The sequence below is a fragment of the Lonchura striata genome, chromosome 1 (assembly GCF_050655825.1).
Source record: "Lonchura striata isolate lonStrDom1 chromosome 1, ASM5065582v1, whole genome shotgun sequence".
NCBI lineage: Eukaryota > Metazoa > Chordata > Aves > Passeriformes > Estrildidae > Lonchura > Lonchura striata.
Genome location: NC_140703.1, coordinates 36,634,702 through 36,646,149, shown reverse-complemented (window position 1 = coordinate 36,646,149; position 11,448 = coordinate 36,634,702). Strand labels below are relative to the sequence as shown.

The following is an 11,448-nucleotide window of genomic DNA, read 5'->3' as shown; positions in this document are numbered from 1 at the left end:
TCCTTTTTCTGTTAGCATGCTTCACAACAGAGACAGGAGAGTAATAGCCACATATGACTCTAACTTACAACTTCAAATGCCTTTATTGTGATATATAATCACTCATTAACTTGCTTGCAGGAAATACTGCTGGAGAGGAAGGATAATAAACAGGACTAAGGAAACAAAGGAGAAAAGTACAGACCAAAGAGAGGTAGGCTGCTTCTGTCAAGCTAATTGGCTGCAAAAATTGGAAGGTCATAAAGACAGCTATGCCAAATTCAAGGATATTTCACTGTCCGCTTGTCAATTCAGGACAAGCAGCCCTCCCAGATGGAGTGCTTAGTACTGACTAAAACTATGCATAAAAGGAAGGAAGCAAAAGCCATTTACTCATGTCTATAGCAATTTCCTGAGTATATTCACATGCTTTAGACGAGGTTTGAAATAAGCTAGTTAAGAATTCCCAATAATTAAAGACAAAATAGGTTTTGATCTCTTACAGAAAGAAGTAATGGAAGTAAAAACAGTTTCCATATAAACCTACAGGAAATTCACAGTCATCTTCTATACAAGTACATTTACCCTTCTTTGACAGCTGAGGTACAATGACTGGTCCGTCTTCTGATTCCACACTGTTCAAATTATCATCTGATACAATAGAATTAAATGGATTTCTCCTTTGCTAAAAAAGGAACAAACATTACTGTTAGAGTCAAATTCTTACATCACAAAATAGATACAAGTGCAGTGATTGTGTTCTTGCTTTTCTCTTCCCCACCAAGCTATCAGTAAGGAGTCTGAAGGCATACCTCTTAAATTGGATACATCACAAAACACCTAAACAATATGAATAGGAAATTATCAGATGTGTCAGTGATAACCTCATCTTGTTCTTCTGAACTCACCAACAACAGTGATAAGCCACCATTTAAAGACACTTGAAAATTCCAAGTTCTTGCAAGTTAAATAATTTTACCTCTAATTCTGTGATATTAGAACAGAGCAGGCCAATTGCTTTCACTAGTTGAACAGACTGGAAATAATGTTAAGAAAAAACATCCACCAATTATAGGTGTAGCAACACTTTAGTGCCTTTCATTATCTCCCTCAAAACAAACAAACAGACAAAAAAAACCACCCTATTTTTTTACATATTATTATCATTCCTCCTCAGAGTTTTACCACTGAAGCAAATAACTTCCAACATACTCAGTACCAGTCATACCCTTACTGATGAGACTGCTGGCTTCACAGGTCTTTCCTCTGGCTTGTTTAACACAGGTGTTACTTCTTTAGAACTGTAAAGGAAAATTATATAACAACTTCAGCAAAAAGGACATTAAGCCTTTTTGATAAAGCAAAACAAAGATTCACTTATACATACTTAAACAAACACTTGGACCTGAGTTTTTCTGTTCACCCTGTTCTCATTCCTATAGCAAAGGAAATACTCTTGCTGCTTTGTTTCCTTGTAAAAATGTATTTACATGTTAAAGAATGCAATACAATTTCTTCTTGGCGTGAAGAAGTGTATTATATTTTTGATACATTTTAGATGTCTGAGTAAGCTTTATAAAAACAAACATAAACATATATATAATATTTACAGTAAATATTGTATAAATACAGTAAGTATCACTACTCTCTAAACAATATCAGTGCTGCTATCTCCATCCTTGTCCTACATTTGTACTTCTAGGACTGAAATGAAACTGGAGGAAAGTGTCAAAGGCTGATTAAAAATAGAATTTAGCAAAGTGTCAAAGTCAGAAAAAACAGAGAAAACCCATCACCACTAAAGATGTGACATCTCACATATGATAGCACATTCCCTCAGAGGTACAGCTTATAAGATATTCTTTCAATTGAGATGTATACATTTTTTGATTGATAGCATAAGTGAAGCAAGTTGTTACTTGTGATAAGTGTAGCCTAGATATGGAGAAATTAAATTAGCTAGAAGAGACAGCTCCTATATTATCTCCAGAAATATTTCATCTACTTGCAGAATGATGCAAGGTTTTTTTCCCAATCAGACTTTTGCTATTTTCTTTTACCTAAACATCTCAGATATGAAAAAGTATTTGGTTTTTGAAGATGGAAGTTAGACATGGATTTCAATACGGTCTTCACATAACCATACTGAGTATCCTAATTTTATATGGAAAACACTGACATTAAGCAAGATATACACTTATGATTTTGGGGTGGGGGAACAGTATGAAGCAGAGAAGATTTCTATTTCCAGATAGGAAATAAATGTCAGGCTAGGAAGGAAAGCAACTCCTATGGTTTTTCCGATATAGATGTACAAAGATATTCCAAAACTGAGTATTTCTTTGCTCAATGATCTTTGTTATGTGTGAAAAGACTTAAGGGTGATAAGTAGAAGAGCCACAAGGTGTCTCAGAACAGAAAAAACATCCACCTCTCATGAAGTTCCAGATTCATCTCCTTGCATTGACAAGGATCTCTCCAGTTTGGTAATTGGTACCAGTCTGTCCTCCTGAGGGGAGAACAACTTTCCCATCTTCTGCAAGGTGCACAGTTAAACTCAGACTTTAGGGGAGATAAAAAAAACCCCAAAACACTCTGATAAAATACCCTTAAAAGTCTATTTGCCTCTGGACTGCTAGGTGTGTCTAGACAGCAACATCACTTATATTTTGCAGACGGAAAACATAATTATGGAGAAGATAAAATGACCATAGTGAGCAGTGTGAACATGAGGCTAGCAAAAAAATACCAGGTGCAATCTGAACTATAAACTTCTATATCCCTTCCTTGCTCTTTTGATTCAACATTGCCTTTAAGAAATATACTACCATGCATAGTAATAGGGGCTAAAGGTATGAGCTGATCTCATAGTGGAATCTATCTCAAGGGTGAAAAATTAACTGTTCTTACATTATTGTAGGACAGTAAGTGTTGCAGCCTCTTATATACCTGCACCAGATTACTATCAGATTACTATTGTTCCTTCTACTATTTGCTGATCCCAAGTAGGAAAAAAATCTGGTTCTCGAAGAGCTAAATGTTGCAACTTCTAGTTCTTCTCCAAAATATCCTTTCACATTATGGTTTTTAACCTTAGTTTTAATATATTTTTAAGTGTGAAAATAGACATATATATTAAAGAAACTACAGAAAATGGAATTTGTGTTCTTGCTTTTACAAAGCATTTGTAGTTTTGTTTTTGAGAGCACTACACCTGTATGCTCCTGCATTTTGTGTCTTCTTTGCAACATCTAGTACTGAACAGGACAATCATGATTTTTGTTGTTAATGTCTAGGTCCCAAATACTTCAATTGCTCACTCATTTTAAGCAAAGAAAATACTATTAAGCACCCTGAGCTGTAAGAATTCTTCAGTGAAGTTTTTACAGGTGGAGAGATAACTCTGTATGTGTGTTCAGTGAAACATAATCTCACAATCTTTAGTGCAATGCTTCTTTGGATTTACCATAGAATAATTAAAGATTAATAACTTGGCATTGCATGCTGAAAACCCTGGTCTAAATAAAAAGCAGAGAAAAAACAACAGCCAGGATCCTGTAACTAAGTTTTACAACAATGGGTCTGAAAATGAATTTACCCACAACCCATACAAATAAGAAAACTGAACAAACTGTTCCCAGATATGCTGCATTCACAAGGCTAATCTAAAGTGTATAAGTACAAACAGAAAGATTTAAAAAGGCTTTAAAAATTCTACACTTCAATTTTGAAAAATGATGTGCTGAGAACCACAATGAAGGCCCAAGTCCCATACAGACTGAGGCAACAAGGCAAAGGCAGGTGTAAAGCTAGAGAAAGGGGTTACAGATTTGCAGGCATTGTCAATACATGGATTTTAAAAGTCAGGGCTTTTGTGCAAGTTTTCCACTTGCTGAACTCCAAAACCCCCACTTGCCACCTGTTCAGTGTTGATCAAGAATACTTTCTAGCTTAGGGAAGAAAATTGCCTACAAATCTTAATTTGAAAGACAACCCTCCTTTTTTGAGATTCAGCATATAGACAGATGGCATCACTAGACAGAGGTAATATTGAGAGTGTGATTCACCTTTGAAAACTCATTCTGCTCAAGGCTACACCTTCAAAGACACTTCACACACCTGGCCTGTAAAGGCTCTGGTATGCAAGAAAATTATCACAATGACATAAAAAATCAAGAAAGAAATAATTCTCAACTTCATTACAGAATTTAGATTTTTGGGCTGTGGGAATAAAGGTCACTACTAATTTTAAGAATATTGTTACTCCATCTAATATAGGAGCACCCTGATTCAACAGCAGTTGAACTGGCCCCAGGGTTGGATTTTATCCTTATCAGTTCACAAACAGATGTACCAGAACTAAACTTCCTTTACACTCAGTAAGAATTGTTTTGCTTTAAGAACAGGCTCGAGAACAAAAGTGTTCTAAATAATTTGTTATCACATAGCTTCTGGACCCAATTCTCAGGTTAGCAGCTGTGTAGTTTTTGCAAAGCCTGCAAGTCAGTGCTGGCCTGAGCCACACACTTAGATAAAGAAGGGGGGGAAAAAACCCAGAAAAACCCCATAAAGCCCACAACATCCACAAACTTATTTATTAAAGCAGCACTTTAAAAAGCTTTAAAAGTCCAACTGCAGATAGCATCTGGACACTGTAAGCCATGAACTGCCTTTAAAGCAATCCCAAATTCTGGAATGATACTCTTTTTCATCCTCTTAGCTGTGTTAAGACTATTCAATTGTGAGAAGAGCCCATTAATTCCTTGTGGCTCCACTATCCTGGCAGCCAAATTAAATGTTTGTAGACTTTCCCTTCCCAGCCCAGATACTGGGGTTATTGCTTTTGCACCATTGTGTTTCCTTCTGCCATTAGAGACAGGCCCACAGTTATGCCAGGCCAGTCTCCTTCAAAATCCAGTTTCAAAATATCAGAAGAGTATTTTAAAAGCATATGGTGCCTCCTGCAATTTCTCACATGCAATACGGTGTAGAATAACCTCAATTACAGTGAATTAAGCCTACATTAAAATCATAAGCAATGAATTTCACAGTCCTGCCACATTTGCTAGACATATGTTTTGGCATTTTAGAAACAAATTATCTGAGGTATCTAATCAAGTTATTTATGCAAAGTCAATGTAAGTAAGCATCCAGCCCACATATGATAGATCACTTCCTAAGGTCTATTTCCAATTTCCTCATAAATCACTAGACTATGTGAGCTTGCTTTAGAGAGAAGATCTTGAGCTATGGAGGAAAGTACAAGTACATATGAACAAGGCATGGAGGCTGATTAACTTCTGGTACAATTTGGAGCAAAAGGCAGGAGAGAGTCCTGGAAAATAATTACCGAGCTTTGCATGGCTGTGATCTGAAATAAGTAATCAAATTACTTCAAGTTGAAGACCACTATCAAGCTGGTCTTATTAAAAAAAAATTGTCTACATATTCTTAAACCTTGGTATGTTATGTATTTTTGAAGGGGCTGCCTTGGCATATTATGAAATCTACCTTCAATCACACACAGTTTGTGGAGAGTTCTAATTGTAAGACTAGCATTATAAGACTATACTCCTTTAAAAGTATCATTATCTTTTCCTGATGTGCAAGATCATATGTAAAATATTCTAAAAGACATATTAAACAGTAATGTATTCTACTGTTCTTAAAGAAATAACTTCATAGCAATCCCCTGAATGTAAAAGCCACCTGTAAAAAAAAATTACATTTAGTAACAACTAACTCTGTCAGCACATCAGTTAGTTTAAGTTGGGAAGGAAAACAGAGTTCTGTCTTGTGATAAGCAACTTTTATCACTCTTTTTGGACAACTCATTTTTGGCAAGTCTGTAACAAAGCAGTTGATTTGACCTCTTTCAGCACAATTTCAGATGTGGTCAAAACAAACACCTCTGAGTTCACTGACAGTGATAAAATATAAGAAAGACAGTAACAAAAGCCAGAGTTGTTAAGACTCACACCAGCCTTTGCTGCCATTCACCATGAATGTGTGTGCCCAGACTGCAGACCACGAAAGTGAAAGGTTCAATTGCTACTAGGTATTGTATAAATGCATAGTAGGAGAAGCCTTACTGCAAAGAAAAAACAGATAATGTACAGAGAAGCACTTAGAAGACAGACAAGAAAGTGACAGGTTACAGAGCTCATCAATGGCACAACCAGAAAGCAGCTCCCCTAAGAAGAAAATCTGGTTCTTACCTCACTCTGCTCACTATAAGCACAAACAGTGGCTATCTGAGTAACACCCTGGTTCTTGTTTCCTCAGTGTGTTGAGAAATCTGACCGCTTGAAGATATTTCACTTCTACCTGCTCTGACTCCAGCTGTTTCAGCACTTCTCAAATGTAAGCTTTTTGGAAGTTTTTAACACAGCCAAGTAATTACATGTAGGTATTTTAAAGAGAAGACATGTCCGTTTCAGAAATCAACAAGAATCAGGATATTTCAAAACAAAATAAAGCTGTTTAGGATGTTTATGGACTTGAGATAAAGTGATTTAATATGAAATCCTTTTTTGTTCAGAAACTACTTATCATAGAAGTACTTATCATATCATGCCCAATAATTTGGAAAATTCTAACCAGCAATTTCTTAGTGTCCAATTCTTCATGTGGTACAAAGTGTTCAAAACATATAGATGTGGCACTTAGGAATATGGTTTAGTGATGGCCTTGGCAGTGCTGGGTCAATGGTTGGACTTCATGATTTTAGAGGTTTTTCTCACCTCAATAATGCTGTAACCGAAGTTTAAAATTCGGGCTGAATTGATAGAATGGTTTCAGTAAACAACTGAATTAAGAGATGCAGGGGTTGTGGTCCCCCTATTACTGGCCAACCATTTTAACTAGAAAATCCAGGTCCTCCTTCAAGGAACCAAAACAAACTGTGACATGACAACATGTGTGGGACCATTCTATGCTTGATTGTCAACTTTTTCTGAGAAAGGCAAGCTGAAGATTGTTAATTGTTCTATATTCAATGCAGAACAATACATGACTATGTGCCTGTCCCATGCACAGATTTCTTGTACAATTCTGTGGGAACATTTGGTGACCTTTGAAATAAGAGATAAATACAATATTTTGGGTGGAACTTCCAGGTCCCAAGTTTCACCAGTTCATATATGTACATTCCAAGCATGATAAACAGTTTACCTCAAACTAGTTTTTTGTTGTTCTTCTTCTTGATGCTCCACAATGCCATGTAGATCTGGTGGCATGAAGACTTCTTTATTAACATTGTTTACCCAGCTGATCTTTGCTTTGCTTGTTTTGTTCTGACCCACTTCAGCTAAAACATGAAGCAAGAATATTGTTTTTCTCACATGTTCAGGGTTCTTAAGAAGGAAGTAGAAGTATTTGCATTTAGGCCTACAGCTATTTCTAAAGCCCACTACACTTGAATTGTTTTCAGAAGCAGATCTGATGTCTTCTCAAGAACACCTTTTTTATGCTACTAATTTTGTCAAATATTGTTCTGAATACTTCATTTTACTACACCAGTTATATCTGCTTTTAACCTTAAAGTGATCCTAAATTGAGGAGTTTTCTACAAGAACCTGGTAAAGACTGATCTTGCAGTTAGACAAATACTGAAAGTTCATCCTCAGTGTTCCAAGGAAGGAAAAAAATATTAAACCAGAAGAAACTGAAAATATGTTGAAATCCATTCAACTTTTCCCTTCTTGAGCAGTAAACTGGAAGTTGGTCATAACTCACTTAGGCTAACCTTTTATGAACAGAATTACCACAAGATGTTAAAAAGGTAACATAAAAAACCTAAACAAACAAAAAAGCCCCACCTCACTCAGAAATGTAAATACGTTTGCATTTCTTTTTAGGGTGGGACAAAATCCTATTCTGATAATCCCTTTCAGAGAAAAAACATTCCATTATTTTCTCTAATGCCTCTTCCACTCCACCAACAGTTTAGAAATGAAGAATTTATTAGGGTTCAAAAATAAGCAAGATTTTAATTCACACTTTTCCTTCCTATAACTGCAAGGAAAAGTATTTTGCCATCACATGAGTCATTGAAACCAAGCAAGAGTACATAGTTCTGAATATGTCAACATGTCCCTTTGTTTAAGTAACAAGATTGCAATTAATTAACTTCCCTTTAAGATGGTATGACTTTTAGTACTGTACTTTAAGGTACAATTTACTGTGAAATTTAGCTAGAATTGTACAGCTGATTTTCATAGCCTTCAAACACAAAACCAGACAACATTACAAACACACCACACTAACCAACCATGGGAGTGTTTTTCTGCATTCTTTTCTGTTTCAGGCCTTTTCTTTTTAATTTAAAAACTCAAAGCAGTAACCTCAAACTGAATAAATTGACATTATTAAAAATTATCTCTGAAAATATAAAAATTGAGAAGGTGCAATACTACAGGATTAGACAGAGGAAAACAAGGCTAACTTGAACCCATAGGAAAACAAGGCTACCAAAACCCATAGAGAGCAACAAACTTTAGTCCATTCACACTATGGAAGGAAGTACCTTACTTGCTTCACGAGAATATATCAAAACGCCCTTGACAGAACCAAAAAAACTAAATAGTACAAATATCAATATGATTTGATATAAATAATGTAAGTCTTGCCCTTCTAAATCAAAAGGATTTAGTACAACTTGAGGAGGTTAAAAGGGGACATAGCTCAGTTTCGTTAAGAAAAAAAATCACTTTCTATACAAAGAATGATAAAATAGGACACTTTAGATTAAAAGTCAGATGATGAGAAATTTAATAATATGGGGGGAGGGGTCTATAAATTCCTGGATATTATATAATATGTTTTTGTGAATACAGATTGCTCACTCCCTCCCTCCAAGGGGTAAACTTAATGGTGACCCACCATACCATGGGGATTATGGGTGCACTTAAAGTTCACCTGGACATAGGAAGCCAGTCACAGCTGCCAGAGCTTTCAGCACTTTTATTTCAGTTAGTTATAACCACTATCTCTAGCTTGTGATGCCTGCCATTAAGCCTCAAAGGTCTCAAGCCAAGCACCAAAATCTTGGAAATTCATGTTAAAGAGCAGTTTCCTTAATCTTGGATTCTTTGCATGTTCCTAAATAACTCACAGGGCCACAGAAATGGAAGTGAGAATGAGTCCAGGAGTGCAGAGAGCTTTTAATCCTACACATAAACACAAGCCAGTCCCTTCTATTAGCAGTCACCACTCTTTAATATACAGCACTGTGGAAGAAAGCTTATGCTGTAAACTACATGGGAAGTCTCTTTTTTGCATCACTTCCCACTTCTAGAGAGACCTGTATTCTTGCATTTCACAGACAACATTGTCTGAGGTTAGCAAAGTACGAGGCAGCCTTTCCAAAATAAAGTACCAAAACAAATTTCCAAATGCTTACCAATGGTGGCAGGCTTCCTGCGCATGGAAGCTCTGATGATATCTGCTCCATGGATTTTATCCCTGTGCCTCTTCGACTTGGCCTCATAAAACCACTGCCCGCTCATATTCTTCAGCTGAACATGGTCTTTGACTTTTTCTGGTAAATGCCTGAAGGAGAGAAAAATGAATAAATGAAATATAAACATATTTCACATATTTACCTATGTTAACAGGAAAAAAAGAGTCAGATTTTTTTGGTTGCTTGTTTTTTGTTTTGCGGAGCAGGGTTGTGGCTTGTTTGTTGACTTTTTTTTTGTAACACAGTCTCCACATGCTACTTCCATCTTCTCACCTGTTATGCTCCTTATTTAATTATGAAGGATAACAATAAGCTGGAAAGGGAAGAGCCTCAGCCTTATTACTTCAATCTATGCTCTGATGGTAACTTTTTTAAAAAATAAAACAAACAGTTTTGCTATGATAAACACTCAAGCACTAGAGAAGTTTCCAGTAACTGTAGATTTTTACTTCCTGCCTTCAAAGGCCAGCTTTCCAAGAATAAACTTGAGATAAACTAGTAGAACAGCATAAAAAGTCCCTAGCAAAATTAAAAGCATGGCTATTTTGAGGCTCAGAAGATGCCTTTTCAGGTTGTTTGGGTTTTTTTTGGCACTGCTTTTACACACACACAGTCCAATGTGTACCAGAAGCATGGTGCCATTTTTTCCATAAATTACACCAAAATCCTTATATTAATACAATGAGTTACAAAGAAAAATGTCATCACATGCAATAAACAAAAAAATAAATTTTTGCTATTTATTTTATTAATCTAGATATATCCATCACTTGAACTGCAGTCATTTTAAAAACTGTGATACAAAGTTTAAATAATTTGTTTTCAGGCTTCAGGGTTTTCCTGCTTTTATGAGGCATGCTTTAACAGAATAAGTAGTTGCTGTGGGCAATTTGAGAGGTTGTTTTTATTTCCTTGTTAGGCATGAAACATATTAGGCTTACACATGGCCTGAAGACTAACCTGCAGATCAGAGAAGTTGCCACACAGATTTAGAGAGCACTTAAACAATGAAAAGTCAAGTCATGCTTCATCTTCCTTCTCCATTTATGTCCTTTCCTTCAGCAAAATAAGCTAACAACAGAGCCCAAGGGAAAATGAAATCAGGTCCATTTACTGAGACTTGAAGGCTAAGCACAATCCACATCACTGTGGAATGGTGCTGTCTTTCACAGGCCTGATGGACAATCATGAATGGTTTGGGTTGGGAGGGACCTTTAAAGATCATCCAGCCTAAGTGCAAAGAAGTTCATGAGAGTGTGACATTTCTCATGGGTTTAGGGGACAGATCTTCTGGTACAATTATTAACTGTGATGACAGTCCTTTAATTACAGGCTGCAGGTTTGATTGTCACATACAGGCAGTCATTCACAGCAGAGAAAGGACACCGGGTTAGTCCCAACCCTCAAACTAAGATAGACCATTCTCATCTGTCAATCAACTTCTTTTTCATCTTTGTATGGCCAGATATGAAAAGTCTTATTTGAATACATCAGGTATATTACAATTTGAACACTTAAAACTTCATTTTGAAAGTACTGTCAAAAATCAGTCCCTCCTAGGGATGCCTCAAATCTACTACATACAGTTTAGGCTGCCAGTTGAGGTCACCATTGTCATTTTTAACTCCAAGATTCAACAGTCCATACTATTACTGGGTCATTTAAAATTTCTCTCTCCCTCTGTGCTTCTCTAAGGGCCAAACTATGTACCTTTCCTAAGCAGGTGCCCTAAGTTGAAGCAGGAACACAGCAGTAGCTTCCTTTTGTCCTCCAGGATATATATCACTCAGTTTATAAATGCAGCCAGCAGGAAGAATGGAAATGTAGAACACACAAATATTTTACACAGGTGGCTGCTTCTCCCTTTCACCTTCTTTCACATGTGTTATTTGTCTTCTCAGAAGTGATGCCCCTTAGGGCAAGCCTGGCTTTTCAGCTGTTTGTACAGCCTGCAAGGCACCAAGTGCTCCAGGACAGTATGACAACATATGCCAAGGGAGGTTCTC

The 11,448-nt window shown here is 36.5% G+C and overlaps 1 protein-coding gene across 10 annotated transcripts in view; it reads right to left on the bottom strand.

Moving 5' to 3' along the window:
• SYTL2 (synaptotagmin like 2) overlaps positions 1-11,448 on the bottom strand; it is a 54,037-nt gene that overhangs the window by 20,062 nt on the left and 22,527 nt on the right. For 9 of the 10 annotated variants that reach the window (XM_085592993.1, XM_085592985.1, XM_085592988.1 and 6 more), the window contains 4 exons: positions 9,383-9,531; positions 7,153-7,288; positions 1,208-1,280; positions 565-664 (listed from right to left, as the gene is read on the bottom strand). In XM_085592993.1, the coding sequence (XP_085449119.1) occupies positions 565-664; positions 1,208-1,280; positions 7,153-7,288; positions 9,383-9,531 (458 nt within the window). The remainder of the gene's footprint in view (positions 1-564; positions 665-1,207; positions 1,281-7,152; positions 7,289-9,382; positions 9,532-11,448) is intronic. The other variant, XM_085592996.1, reaches the window with a different exon arrangement.